Source organism: Nanorana parkeri, unplaced genomic scaffold (assembly GCF_000935625.1).
Source record: "Nanorana parkeri isolate BGI_ZX_2015 unplaced genomic scaffold, ASM93562v1 scaffold392, whole genome shotgun sequence".
NCBI lineage: Eukaryota > Metazoa > Chordata > Amphibia > Anura > Dicroglossidae > Nanorana > Nanorana parkeri.
In genome coordinates, this window is record NW_017306660.1 from 650,307 (window position 1) to 665,745 (window position 15,439).

Here is a 15,439-nt window from a genome sequence, read left to right on the forward strand (position 1 = left end):
CCCCCCCCCCCCCCCCAGCATATGATAGAATGTAGAATATCTGAGGCTCCCTATACACCTTGCCTGTATGGACCTTTCAGTGTCCGCTCAGTTATTGATGTGAAAGCTACGCCTGGAGCATCTGTGTCGACTTAACGTCCATGTTTGTCTTGGCCGCAACGCTGCTCAGGACTCCACAACACAAAGAGCAATTAACTCGGGCAATTAAATCATCTTTTCTTCGGTATTTATGTCTGTGGAATATTTGTGTGCTCCATGTGGATTTGAGCCGCCTAATAGCCGCGCATTAAGTTACCAGGAAACGCTACGACTTCTCCCAGAAAGAGAGCGCGGACTTCGGGGGGATCCGGACACAAATGTTTACAAAGCAAAGAAAAAAAAAGAGTTTCATTTGTCAGGAATTGAGCAATTTTCTGTGGTGTCATCTCTCCAGGCACCTAAAAAGCATAAATTTGGCTCCCCGCCATCCCGAGTCTGACTCATTGTTCCCTTCAAGCATAAAACAAAGGATTTTGGCCTTTTAAAAAGAAACCTGTTGCTGTGGGGATGTCAGTGCCGTATTTGGGGTTCTACCATTTCTGTATCTTGCTGTATCTTGGGCGTCTGCCATTGTTTTTTTTTTTTTTGGGGGGGGGTTGCCATTAGGGTTGCCACCTTTTCTTCATGTGAAATCCGAACACTCTAGCGACACACAAACATTTTTTTGGGAGAATGAGACATGGCTTATTCATATGTAAATAGTGCCACCCTGTCATATGTAAATATCACAGTTGAGATTATTTTCAGTGGGGGGGCCAGTAGCCCCTATCTTAATTTTGGTTGCCCCTATCTGCTTGATATCTTGTGTCCGGGTTTCTGCTGCCATGAAACCCGAACACAGCATTCAAAACCCGGACTGTCCAGGTGAATCCTGGACAGGTGGCAACCCTAGTTGCCATTGCTTTATTTAGGGTCTGCATTTGAGGGGCTGCCATTGCTGTATTTGGAGGGCTGCCATTGTTGTATTTGGGGGGCTGCCATTGCTGTATTTAGGGGGCTGTCAGTGCTGCGTTTTGGAGGCTGCCATTGCTGCATTTGGAGGCTGCCATTGCTGATTGGGAGGCTGCCACTGCTGTATTGGGGAGGCTGCCATTGCTGTATTTGGGGGGCTGCCATTGCAATATTTGGGGGACTGCCATTGCTCTATCTGGGAGTCTGCCATTGCTGTATTTAGGGGGCTGCCATTGCTGCGTTTTGGAGGCTGCCATTGCTGCGTTTTGGAGGCTGCCATTGCTGCATTTGGAGGCTGCCGTATTGCTGTATTTGGGGCAATACTTTCCCGCATTTTATTTGTTTGAGAGGGGTCCATACACGTCAATGATCCTCCAGTTTTGCCGCCATCTCTTTTTGCTTTTCCTTGCTGTTTCTGGCAGAGGTCCGGGGGGAGGAGGGAGGGAACAAAAATCCACCTTAACCCCACTCTAATTCGGCAATTACTAAATTTCCTCATTAACCATAACAACCAAATTCGATACTTTTATGTAGAAATTTTGTCTGAGGATCTTTAATTGTCTCCGACAGAGAACTGAACCCCATCGAGGAGCTGATCAGGAAAGGAGATGAGGAGGGCCTGAGCAATGCCATAAAATCCGGGAAAAAGCTTAACCAGCCCAACAAAGATGGATGGATTCCCCTGCATGAGACGGCATATTATGGATCCTTGGGCTGCCTGAAGATTTTACAGAAAGGTCTGTAGCACCTCACAGTCCTAACAATCATGTATCGTTAATGTTAATTATTCATTTATAACATTGTAGAAAAAACTTTGCATAGCTATTCGTCCAGCAAAACTGCATGTAGATCTGTTCTGTAAGAATAAACCAGCTGCTGTGAGCAGGGCAGCCATCAGAAATTTTGTGGCCCCTTACACGGCTTTAGGCCGGGCCCCACCCCCCCCTTGCCGCTGGACGCAGGGCTTAGTGACGCGCTGGACGCAGGGCTTAGTGACGCGCTGGACTCAGGGCTTAGTGACGCGCTGGACAGAGGACCCACCTGAGAGTGACCCTGCAGAGCCCACCATAGATGCTGCACAGCCCATCTGAGACTGTCTATAGTGGGCTCTGAAGGGGTCAGAGCTGCATCCATCCCCTCCCTCCTTTCCTTCCTTCCTTCCTAGCTCCTCTTACCTGCACACATGGCCTTGTCTGCCGCCGGACCTGCCAGAAGTGACGTCACGTCACTAACGTGACGTCACTTCCGGCCAGTCCGACATCAGACGAGCAGCGTCGCTGATGGGGCCCTAGCTTGTCTCAAAGCCGCTGGAATGGCAATGCTGGGGCCCTGCGCTGCTAGGGCCAGGCCTCCGCGCCCTTCACCGTCGGCCGATAGTCATGTAAGGGACCTGGGCGGGCCCCCCAGGCTGCCCGGGCCCCTTACATGAGTACCGGCCGTACCCCCCCTGATGGCTGCCATGGCTGTGAGAATTGGGCAAAATTGAATGTTCTCTTCTCGAGGAATGTTCTTCAACTATTATGGGACGTAGTAAAACATAGAGGGTTATTCACAAAGCTGCTGAGTGAATAACCCACCCGAAGTGAAGTGAGCCGAACGTACATCGGCTTGCTTCGGCTGGCTACGGTTCAGCCGACCATGCTCAGTAGACATGTGCGATTCGTTACTTTCCGAATGGAAATTGGGACGAAATTTTGAAAATTCGGAGATTCGTATGTATCCGAATTACAGATATAACGAATGCAAACGACTCCGAATTTCCGATTCCGAAATTCGTTAGCGGTAGTCTGTATGAAATTTCGTTTTGTTGGACAAAATTTCGTTGCAGCAAAGCAACATTTTAGAAGGAAAAACATTTTTTTCCCCTCAAATGTCACTTTGCTGCAACGAACGAAAACGAAACCAAATCCTGTACAGATTACCGCTAACGAATTTCGTCTGAATCCCGAAACGAATTGACTTTCGGACCCGAATCCCGAAAAACAAAATAACGCAAAATCCGAAACAAAACAAATTTTTTGCCGGTGCACATTTCTAATGCTCAGCATGTTCGGCCGACCCGAAGTGAAGAAGGAGTTCACCTCAACCGGGCCGTTTGGCCTATTCTCATAGGGGCAGAACGGCAGTGAGTGAATAGCCGAATGCCACCGAATGGCATTCGGCTCGGCTATTCTGCTTGGTACTTCCGTGGAACTGAGAAGAATAGAAAATCAGTGAAAAAAGTAGAAAAAAATGTTTCAAAATTTAAATAAAGATTTCTTTTAATAAAAGGAAACAAACCTAAACTATATGATAACATATTTACTAATTGTTCACTCAGCATACCCTACAACCATCGACCAGCGCACTCTGAATGAGGAAACAGCGCTCTATCTTGCTGCCTTAAAGGGGCACTTGGAATGCATGCGTTACTTGCTGGAGTATGGAGCGGAGCCGGATATTGTGAACAAGGCGAGGGAGACCCCACTGTATAAAGGTAAGGGGTTTGTATAAAGTAAAGGGGTTCTCACTAATGAAATCTGGGGACACCCTACGGACCACATCCACCAAACTACACCCCCATTTGTAGACACACCCACATAATCAATCCCCCATTTTTGCATGCCCTGAAACAATTAGTCACAGACTTCTGGAAGAGGAAGCAGACATCGAAGAAATAAAGACACCATAAGGAATGAAATAATGTGGCATGCAGCGAATCATGTGTGGTCGGTTACGGCTGACGATGCATTGTTAAATAAACCCTGAACCTAATCTAGGGTCAAGAACGTGCAACACACAGAGTGCAGGGGTCAGGAGTGTGTAACACAGAACACAGGGTTTAAGAGTGCATGGAGCAGAGCAGGAAATTATGAGTATGCAACATACAGAGTGCTGGGGTCAGGAGAAGATATGAAATAAAGAGGTCAGGAGCAAGAAACGCATGGAGTACGGGGGTCATGAGTAGGTAATGCATGGAGTACAGGGGTCATGAGTAGGTAATGCCGGGAGTACAGGGGTCATCAGTAGGTAACACATGGAGTACAGGGGTCATCGGTAGGTAACACATGGAGTACAGGGGTCATCAGTAGGTAACACAATGAGTACAGGGGTCATCAGAAGGTAATACATGGAGTACATGAGTAGTGGACAGTAGCAAGTAACAGTTCAGGGGTCAGTAGTAAGTAACGCAGGGTTCAGGGGTCAGTAGTAAAGTGATGCAGAGTTCAGGGGTCAGTAGTAAGTAAGGCAGTGTTCAGGGGTCAGTAGTAAGTAACGCAGGGTTCAGGGGTCAGTAGTAAGTGATGTGGAGTTCAGGGGTCAGTAGTAAGTAACGCAGGTTTCAGGGGTCAGTAGTAAGTAACGCAGGGTTCAGGGGTCAGTAGTAAGTAATGCAGGGTTCAGGGGTCAGTAGTAAGTGATGCAGAGTTCAGGGGTCAGTAGTAAGTAACGCAGGGTTCAGGGGTCAGTAGTATGTAACGCAGGGTTCAGGGGTCAGTAGTAAGTGATGTGGAGTTCAGGGGTCAGTAGTAAGTAACGCAGGGTTCAGGGGTCAGTAGTAAGTAATGCAGGGTTCAGGGGTCAGTAGTAAGTAACGCAGGGTTCAGGGGTCAGTAGTAAGTAACGCAGGGTTCAGGGGTCAGTAGTAAGTGGTGCAGAATCCTAGAGGCAGCCATCACAACATTTTTGGCAGCTCTTTTTAAAAAAAATGGCCCCTCCAGAAGTTTACCTTTAAAAAACGGGACAAGCATTTCCTTTGCAGTGACATGAGTAGAGCAGGTTGCAGCAGAGCCATGTAAGATATCTGATTGTCAGCTCACATGCTACCAATTTATTCTCTGAACAGCCTCTGAACGGAAGAACACCGAAGCAGTTCGGATTCTGGTGGCCTTCAGGGCCGACGTCAACCACAGGTGTAACCAGGGCTGGACGGCGCTTCACGAGGCCGTGTCCCAGAACGCTCTGGACATCATAGACATCCTGGTTAAAGGAGGGGCAAAGATCGAAGCCAAGAACTGCTATGGCATCACTCCGCTGTTTGTAGCGGCACAGAGCGGGCAGCTGGACGCGTTACGTTACATCGTGAAATGCGGTAGGTGCCACTCACCACATCACATGTGATCACACCTCAGAAAGGCTCAGGCTTTTTGTTATTGCCGTCTTGCACTTTTTGGGAAAATCCCCCATCACTTCCTGTTCTGGTGACCACACAGGAAGTGATCTCCCCAACAGCAATAAAGACATGACTGTGGCTCTCACCTTTCCTCACTTTACTTTAAAAACATTTTTTTTTATTAGTGTCTGGGCTCCTGTCAGACTGACTTTGTTCACTTCCTGTCTCTGTGACAACACCAAAAATGCGTGAAAATTAGACAATTTCCACAATGGCTACAAAAACAGTAATAAAATGTTTTCAGAGGGTCTCACTCTTCCCAATGCCATCAGAAACTAAACGAGTTATGCTTTAACCCACGTGTAGCCAACCTTGGTACTCCAGCTGTGCTGAAACTTTAAATCCCATCATGATTTTGCCTCCGGGTATCACGCCTGTGGCTGCCAGAGTCTTGCAATGCCTCATGGGACTTGTAGTTTTACAGCAGCTGGAGGAGCGAGCAAATACGATTCTTCCATTGAAGCACTGTATTGTGTTTGGCTTATCTAAGCTGGCCATGTTATCTATATTATCTGTGGCCACGCCTCCCCCACAGTACATTGCAACTGTTCTTTAGAATTGTTACATTGTATCTCTTGTTACTAAGATGTATTTCTTTCCTATGATCCTTAGTTCCCTCTAATGCCCATGTCTACTCAACGGTGAACTGTTCCTTTTACAGGAGCCGACATTAATACCCAAGCGAATGACAATGCCAGCGCCCTGTTCGAGGCCTGTAAGAACGGGCATAACCATATCGTCGAGTTCCTCCTGTCGCAAGGGACGGACGCCAATAAACCAAACAAGGACGGATTTTTACCCATCCACATCGCCTCCAAGAAGCGGGATAATGATGGGTAAGTGCCCCAACTTTCCCTTCACTCCTGTGTTCTTTCCTCCGTCATCTCAGCCTTCACAAAACACCCCCACCCTCTGAGTTTTAAAAGCTCAGGGGGGAGAGATTAGGCTGACAGGTCTTGAAGATCTTACAAATAATGAGTAATGTATCTGGCACTCGAAACACTAACAGCAACCCCTGCACTGGGGGGGCCGATGTCACCGCTCAGGAATCTCAGGCACTTCAGAACGTCAATCTGCATCTCTATCGGCCTGGGGCAAACTGATAACCTCCAGCTGGGGAGGAACAGTCAGCTAGGATGATGGGTCTTGTAGTTTCTCAATAGTTGGAACTATGCAGGTTCCTTAAAGGTCAATGTGGAGGGAGCTTACTTTGTAGCCGAGGTATCAAGGGAACAAGACAACACAACTGTTCCTTTAGGAGAGCTTTTGTCAAATAATCCGTCAAATACAGTGACATCCTAATGTTCTTCAAGTTCACTTCTATACAATAAGGGACAATGAATGATGGATATGAGTTCTGGACAAGGATACAGACTACATTAAACTTGCCTTCCTTACGCTCCTAAGAGATTGGTTCATTCTCTTTGCAGCAGACACCCCACTAAATGACAGCACATCACTTCTGGAGGGGCCGCTGGCAGTCTATCCTTCTTCTGTAGCATCCTGCACCATGACCACCTAGTCTTCCCAGGACATCACTTCTGGATCGGCCACTGGTAGTCTACCCTTCTCTTGTAGCATCCTGCACCATGACCACCTAGTCTTCCCAGGACATCTCTTCTAGAGGGGCCGGTGGTAGTCTACCTTTCTCTTGTAGCATCCTGCACCTCGACCACCTAGTCTTCCCAGGACATCTCTTCTGGAGGGGCTGCTGGTAGTCCATCCTTCTTCTGTAGTATCCCGCACCATGACTACCTAGTCTTCCAAGGACATCTCTTCTGGAGGGGCTGCTGGTAGTCCATCCTTCTTCTGTAGTATCCCGCACCATGACCACCTAGTCTTCCAAGGACATCTCTTCTGGAGGGGCTGCTGGTAGTCTACCCTTCTCTTGTAGCACCTCGACCACCTAGTCTTCCCAGGACATCTCTTCTAGAGAGGCCGGTGGTAGTCTACCCTTCTCTTGTAGCATCCCGCACCATGACCACGTAGTCTTCCCAGAACAACTCTTCTAGAGGGGCCGGTGGTAGTCTACCCTTCTCTTGTAGAATCCTGCATCATGACCACCTAGTCTTCCCAGGACATCTCTTCTAGAGGGGCCGGTGGTAGTCTACCCTTCTCTTGTAGCATCCCGCACCATGACCACCTAGTCTTCCCAGGACATCTCTTCTAGAGGGGCCGGTGGTAGTCTACCCTTCTCGTGCAGCATCCTGCACCATGACCACCTAGTTTTCCCAGGGCATCTCTTCTGGAGGGGCAGTTGGTAGTCCATTCTTCTCATGAAGCATCCCACACCATGACCAGCTAGTCTTCTCAGGAGTTTAACATGCATCCAGCTGAAGGAGCCTAACTGTCACTATCAAACGGGATCCAGTCCCTCCCTGGTTACACTTCCCACAGTGGGGTCCCCTTTGTGATATAGATTGTGCTATTTATAGCATGTCGGCATCCAAATTGGCCACAATATCAGAACTAAGCACAGGATCTCCCAAAATGGCTCCCCGTGTCCATGGCAGAGGACACATTAGTCCTTAACTGGGCTCCCTCTACTGCCAGTAGTAAACAGTGCTCATGTGTCCACTCTGTTTACATGGAAGAAAATGGGAAAATGACTTAGCGGTTATAGGATCACATGGGGACATGACGTAGCAATTCCCCCACTCCTCGGACAGAGGCTGCCACCAGACTCCACTTGCCAACATGAACTCCAGACTTTCCTTCAGTCTTGCACAGTTGTTTCCGGCTCCTCTTCTTGACTGAAATTGCTTACTCTGATTTCACTGCACACTGGGAGCTTCTCACACAGTGCATTAGACGCTGCAGCAAGTCAGATAGAGCCCCGCCTCATTTTCTGGCTGGAGGATGTCCAGCATTATCTAGTGCTTTTCTCCCCAGCCTGACTGTCTCTGTCCCACCCCTTACTGTCAGCCTAGAAATGCCCACTCCTCCAGACTGACATTTACCCATGGAGGCATTTTTGATATTTGCATAACTCCTCCCAAGAGCCAGCCCACTGCTTGCATCAGAGCTGAGGGTCCTTGAGAGGATGTTTTCATGAAGCTCCTTCCACTAGCCATGATTTGCCTGCATTGCATAGAGGAGCACCCAGTGACGACATCACTGTAAGGGATGAACAAGATTGAGAGTCATCATTTTCCCAAAGATTAGTGAAAATTTCCAGCTGAATTTGAGTCAGTGGGGAAGGTGAAATAAGTGTGTTTTATAGGGGTTTGGCTCCCAACCCATTAAATTCCACATGCTGTCTATTTCCCATAGGATTGTGTCGATGCTTATCCCGGTGACGAGCCGTACGAGGGTGAAAAGGAGTGGAATAAGCCCCCTCCACATTGCGGCCGAACGCAATAACGACGACATCTTGGAGGAACTGATTAATGCCGGCTATGACGTCAACTTCACGCTCTCCTTTGATCGTGCCAGACTGTACGAGGACAAGCGCAGCACTGCACTTTACTTCGCCGTCATGAACAACAACATTTACGCCGCGAGACTGCTTCTAGAAGCTGGCGCTAATCCCAATGTGGACATCATCAACCCTCTGCTCATCTCCATCCGGCACGGCTGCCTGAACACCATAAAGATGCTCCTGGATCACGGCGCCAATATCAACGCCTACATCGCCAGCCACCCCACCTCCTTCCCGGCCACCATCATGTTCTCAATGAAGTATCTCAGCTTGTTGAAGTATCTCATGGATCTTGGCTGTGATGCCGACTCCTGTTTTCAATGTGAATACGGAAACCGGCCGCACCCGCCTATTGAGGACCGGAGGCACCGAGACGATGGCCCCCAAAACAATAAACAGCCCAAAATTGTTCAGGTACAAATTTTTCTTTCTTTTTACTGGTGTTTGTACTCAGCATTATACTGCATTTCAGTGAAAGTATAGGTGAGAATTTAGATATAATGGTGCCCAGTGCTTTTGAAGTCCATGATCCGAGCCTAGCAAGATAGTAAGAAGAGAAGTAAGTTGATCATGATATTTGGACATTTTGTTCGGTTAGGACTGAATTTTTTACATGCAGATGTCCCGAGCCAAAACCAAATGTCAATATTTTTTGGGGACAGATTGGATTCTCACACAGCTCAGACTACTTCTGTCTTATATCTGCTTCTGTGGTCCCCTAGCACCCTTAGCTTGACTGCCAGTGCCACCGGGTCCCACCCTTCTATCTTTGCAAACCTGGAAGACATTTTGAGGAAGTGACTCAGGCCACTTCTGCCTTCTGTCATAGCCTGAGAACCCTTAGCGTGACTTCCAGTGCTATCCGGTGACACCCTTCTGTCTCACTATTAGACTTGTGCGCCGTCAAAAAATGTGTTCTGTTTCGTTTCGTTTCGGAACAACCGTTATTTCGTAATTCGTAGCTGAACTCAATTCGGATTCGTACGAAATACGAATTTTCATTAGTGACGGTTATATTTTCGTAACTTTACGAACATTCGTTATGATGAAGTTAAAAAGCAAAAATACCTTTGTTAATATTGGAGTGGTAGTTGTTTTTTTTATCCGAAATACGAATTCCGTATCCAAATTTCGTATTTCGTATAAAAAAAAAAACTACCATCAACTCCAATATAAATGTACTTTGCTTTTTACCTTCAATATAACGAATGTTCGTAATGGAACGAAAATACGTCAACGGAATTTCGCATTTCCTGCCTGTATTTGTAATGCAACTCTCAGCAGCAGAAGAGAACCTCTGATTGGTCAACCAAAACTTAATACGAATTCCGTTAACGGATTCCGTGTCCGAATTTCGTATTTAAAAAAAAAACTACCATCAACTCCAATATAAATGTACTTTGCTTCTTAACTTTAATATAACGAATGTTCGTAACGGAACGAAAATACATCAACGGAATGTCGTATTTCCTGCCTGTGTGTGTAACTGGGTATTGTAATGCATCAGAAGCAGCGGATCCGGATCTCGGATTAAAAAAAAAATCTTGTCATGTTGTTCAACCTCATTTACAGGGGTAATATTATTAGTTCCTGTTTCAAAGAAATTCGGATCCGAAATTCGTTAACGGAATTTCGTATTTCGGATATAATTCGGAAACTGCCATTTGGATTTCGGATGCTCCGAAATTTTGAATTTCAGGAAAATTCATATGAATTTCGATTCGTAACGAAACGAATCGCACATGTCTACTCACTATCCCTGGTACAGTTTTTGGGGAAGCAACTCAGGCTGCTTCCATCTTATATCTGCTTTTGTCATTGCTTAGCCACTCTTAGCTTGACTTCCTGTTCCACCGGGTCCCACCTTCTATGTTAGTACTTCTGGGAGAATTTTTAAAGGAAGTGACCCAGGCCACTTCAGCCTTCTGTCATTGCCTGGGCACCCTTAGCTGGACTTTCATTGCCACCAGTGATACCATTCTATCTTAGTACCCGTGCTATAGTTTTTGAGGAAGCGACTTAGGCCAATTCTGCCTTATATCTGCTTGTGCTGTTGCCTGAGCACCTATAGCTTGCCTTCCAGGGCAATTAGGTCCTGCCCTTCCATGTTAGTACCCCTCGTAGAGTTTATGAGGAAGTGACTTAGGCCAATTCTGATTTATATCTGCTTCAGCTGTTGCCTAAGCACCCTTCCATTGTCTGCCAGTGCCACCAGGCCCTACCCTTCCATCTTAGTACTCCTGGTAGAGTTTTTCGTAGGCTATTCCTACCTAATATCTGCTTCTGTCATTGCCCAGACTTTCTTAGCTTGGCTGCCAGTGCCATCAGGTGCCACCCTTCTATCTATGACTCCCTGGTAGAGTTTTTGAGGAAGCAACTTAGGACAATTCTGGCTTATATCTGCTTCAGCTGTGGCCTGAGCACCCTTCACTTGACTGCCAGTGCCACCAGGTCCCACTCTTCTGTCTTAGTATTCCTGGTAGAGATTTTGAGGAAGGAACTTAGACCACTTCCGTCTTATACCTGCTACTGTCATTGCCTGAGCACCGTTATCTTGACTGCCAGTGCCAGCAGGTGCCATCCTTTCTATCTTCCCTGACACCATTTTTAGGGCTTCTAGGAGCCAATTCCTTTTCCTGATATACCCGTACCTACTATCTCACCCGACTGGACTGACAAGACCTTTCTAAGCCATTCTGCAATTTTGCTCTGTATTACACAATTTTTTGGATTAGTTTGATTTCAATGGGACTTCTGTTTAAAAGGTTCAAAACTTTGGAGGCCTGCTCGTTTTTAAGAGGTTTCGATGAACCAAAACTGATTAAACATTTCAGAAGTGCGTTTAGCGTAGCTAAAGGTTGTCAGCTATTATTTTGTATGGCTGTTGCGGCGCACGTGTGCAGATAATAAGGTGCCAATTTACAAATCTTCTGCTCAGTCATACGCCGGGTGAATGTGGTTTGCATTGCATTCCTCCCACTGGATGGAGTGGTGGACGAGTATAGGAAAATCCTATACTCCTTGACTCCATCTAGTGGCAGGGATGCTAAGCAAACCGCAATCACCCAGCGTATGACTGAGCAGAAGATTTATAAATCGGCCCCTATGGGTTGTCACAATTAAATACGGCCGCCCCCTAGGCAGGCTGCCATAGTGAAAAGCTACTTGTGCCTCCAAAAATCTGTCATTTAGACGTTAAGCTGACACTTGAAGTTGAATTCACCTTTTTGGTGTAGACTTTAACTCTCTAAGGTGTCACCAAGACAGAAGGTGAAGGGATTTGCCCCCACAGGAGAAATATGCAACCTTAAACACACTTTTTTTATTATTATAAAAGTTGGGGAAGGTTTAGGTCCTCCATCAGGTTATATTTGTGGTCTAGATCTCCATTGCTGAGGTTTCATTACCTTCTGTCCTGGTGACAACATGTATGTCGGGTGTGGCAGGGAAGTTTGGCTGTTGGTGGGAGAGGAACACCAGAAAAAGTGGTCAAGTTGCTTACAACTTTGAGGAATCCAATAACGTAATTCAATGCGGGACAGTACAACCAACGCGTTTCAGGCTTTGGACACCTTCATTCTAGGGGTTCTAGGAATATGCCATTTTGAATCCTCTTGGTAATCATTTATGGTTTGGACCATTAGAGGCATGCAATGTACTAATCCTCCATGGCTACAGCTCAGCAGAACAGGAAGTGAGGGAAATCTCTCTTGGGATTCTAACCCTAACCCCATTTTATCCAACTCTAAAAAAAAGTTTTTTTTTCCTGGATTTGATCTTTCATTGTCTTCTAACTCAAACTATCTCTGCTGTGTGTATATGGCTGTTGTAGAGAAATTATTTGGCACAGGAACTGATTTGAGTGGATCACTGGTGCCTAAAATAAATATATTTGGTCAACAATCTGTTTTTGTTTCTTCAGTTTTGCGAGATGGTTTCCACCCCGGAGCTCAGCCGCTGGGCCGGTCCTATAATTGACGTCCTTCTGGATTATGTAGGAAATGTGAAGCTCTGTTCGCGTTTGCAGGAACATTTGGATAGCTATGCGGATTGGGAGTGCATCAAGAATAAATCAGGTAATTTTATCGATCAATCAACGAGGGCTTTATTCAATATGACTTGCAAAGCCGGCAATTTTGTATTTAGGTCGGCTCTATCAGTAACTATCGGGGATAACTTTCCAAAATGTTACAATGAACAGCAACGGGATCATTTTTCATAAAAGTTCCACCTTTCATCATTAAAAAGCTGTGACTTTGACTAGGCTGAGATGATGATGGGGCGGGAAAGGGGGGGGTGTTAGTGACAGTTATGCACAGGCATCTCTTTCCCGTTTCCTTCACTTCCTGTCTGATAACCACAACAGGAAGTGAGAGGAAATCCCCGGTGGTCAGCAGGGTCACCAGAACTACACATTGGAAGATTTCCCATCTATTCCTTCCTGTTGTGGTGACAACCCAGCATTTGGGATTTTTATTCACTTTCAGTGAGAACGGTCACCACTGGAAAGTGAAAGAGAATCCCAAATTTTGGGTTGTCACCAGAGGACTCACCAGGGCAAATAGGGAGGGTGACAGGGGGTCTAATCCCTCTCCACTCTATCCAAAATAAAACATTTGGTTCAGTTTTTTCTTTTGCTATCATGACATGCTATGTACGTGTGTGTGTGTGTGTGTGTGTGTGTGTGTGTGTATATATATATATATATATATTAACTCCTTACCTCTTTGATGATCTCTCTTCATTTTCAGAGCCCCCCAGGCCGCTCACTCACTTGTGCCGCCTGAAGGTTCGAACCATGGTCGGCCGGAATCGTCTGAAGCTCTTGGACACTTTACCTCTTCCGGGTCGGCTGATCCGGTATTTAAACCATGACAACTCCTGCGAGTACTAGCTTTTTGATGAAACATTGGTACAGAGGCATCCAGAACACAATTCAATGGACATTTAGGAAACAAAAGATGGATTTATCTTGATAAAACCAGAGATGGGTTCGCCAAGAGGTGGTGACGTCAGCACGGTTGACATCTGTGGATGTCTTAGAGGGGCACGCAAGCCATCTCATCGATGGAGCAACGCACTGTAAAGAGAGCAAAAAGTCACAAAAGTGTAAAAGTTACTGTATAGGTAATGGAATGTTGGTACTATAAGTATTTATATTGGGTTGTGTCACAGTGGCCTTGCAAGGCCCATTATTTAGGTGGAGTGATACATTCAGGCGCTGTATGAGACAAACAGGATGCATAGGGTAGCGGCAACAAGTATATTTAAGTTTTGGAAGCTTTTTACTGCTGATGGCCATCTTGGCTGCTTCAACAAGGGGGGGGGAGGGCTAAAAGGGCTGCAACCTATGCTGCTTAGGTAGTTCACAGCTCATTGGGGAAAGGGGAGAGGGACACACCTGTTCACCTTGGGTTCTAGAGGACTTTGTCCCAACGCTGATTGCCAATCATTGCCTTTTTCTGTAAAGGAAAAGGAAGAAACCTTTAATGCTGCCTCTGTTCATTGGCATGATCTGGTAGAATAATTATGGGGGTCCCAACAGTGAAGTGATTTCTCCAAAGGCAGGAAAATCCATACAGAATACCGTAGCCAACATCTTGGCAAAGGCAGCTATTTTGGGCCACCTTTGCACATGGCAGTGGCAGCCATCTTGGGCCAGCCTTATACATGGTGGTGGATGACATCCTGGGCCATCCTTAGACATAACAATGGCAGCCATCTTGGCTCAGCTTTATACATGGTGGTGGAAGACATCCTGGCAGCTATCATGGACCACCTTTGCATATGGCAGTGGTAGCCATTATGGGCCAGCCTTAGATATAGCAATGGCAGCAATCTTAGGTCAGCCTTATTAATGGTGGTGGAAGACATCCTGGCAGCTGTCATGGGCCTCTTTTGCACATTGCAGTGGTAGCTATCTTGGGCCAAGCTTATGTATGGTGGTAGAAGACATCTTAAGCCATCCTTATGCATATTAATGGAAGCCATCTTGGGTCAGCTTTATACATGGTGGTGAAAGTCATCCTGGGCCATTCTTAGACATAGCAATGGCATCCATCTTAGGCCAGCCTTATATATATAGTTGTGAAAGTCATCCTGGTCCATCATTAGACATAGCAATGCCAGCCATCATTGGCCACCTTTAAACATGGCAGCAGCCATCATGTGCACTGAGTTGATACAAGACTTGCAGCTACCAATGTGTTCCTCCTTTTATAAGCCTATTGGATGAACTTCAGGCAAAGCCCTTGTCAGTGCATTAAATGCTTTTCAGCTTTTGTTTTTTGACTGCTGCATCATGTTTGTCACTTTATATATTAAAAATGTGGCAGAAATCACCATCGTGGCACAAGTAGCATTTCTAGTGGTTTGCTACAATGTAGCAAATCTTGGCTTTTTGAGCTCAGATCCATTTAATGCCCGCTGCTCATTTTTATAAACCTACTGATCCTTTCCAACCAACTTGGTGGACCCGTCTCATTTCACCGGAGCTCCAGTGTTACTAAGGCAACAAGGTCCAGGAGCCACGGCGCATGTTGCAGAGTAGATGTTATGGCCAGTCTCCCAGCAGCAGCAGGGACTTGGGGCTCATTCAGATGGCCATATGCCGCCCAGATCACCGCACAAATCAATGACAGGCTGACGCTGTCCAAGGAACAATCGCATGCACCTAGGGACAGATGAGCGGCGCTGTAGACTGCAGACTGTTTGCGTCCAGGGCGGCCCATCTGTTCCTAACCAATCCATGTGCAAATACATGTGGACAGCTGTGAAGCCTCTCAGCCTTTCAATTACTTTTACAGGCTGAGCGGCCGCAACTGAACGTGAACAAGTTATGTACATGTCTGTAAACTTTAAAATGGTATAATAAA

The 15,439-nt window shown here is 46.4% G+C and overlaps 1 protein-coding gene across 1 annotated transcript in view; it reads left to right on the forward strand.

The window, feature by feature from the left end:
* Positions 1 to 13,458, forward strand: part of ASB2 (ankyrin repeat and SOCS box containing 2) — a 25,205-nt gene extending 11,747 nt beyond the window's left edge. The window contains exons 4-10 of the mRNA XM_018559402.1: positions 1,561 to 1,727; positions 3,311 to 3,466; positions 4,817 to 5,062; positions 5,805 to 5,979; positions 8,417 to 8,978; positions 12,487 to 12,640; positions 13,316 to 13,458. Of these exons, the coding sequence (XP_018414904.1) occupies positions 1,561 to 1,727; positions 3,311 to 3,466; positions 4,817 to 5,062; positions 5,805 to 5,979; positions 8,417 to 8,978; positions 12,487 to 12,640; positions 13,316 to 13,458 (1,603 nt within the window). The remainder of the gene's footprint in view (positions 1 to 1,560; positions 1,728 to 3,310; positions 3,467 to 4,816; positions 5,063 to 5,804; positions 5,980 to 8,416; positions 8,979 to 12,486; positions 12,641 to 13,315) is intronic.
* Positions 13,459 to 15,439: the final 1,981 nt, after the last annotated feature.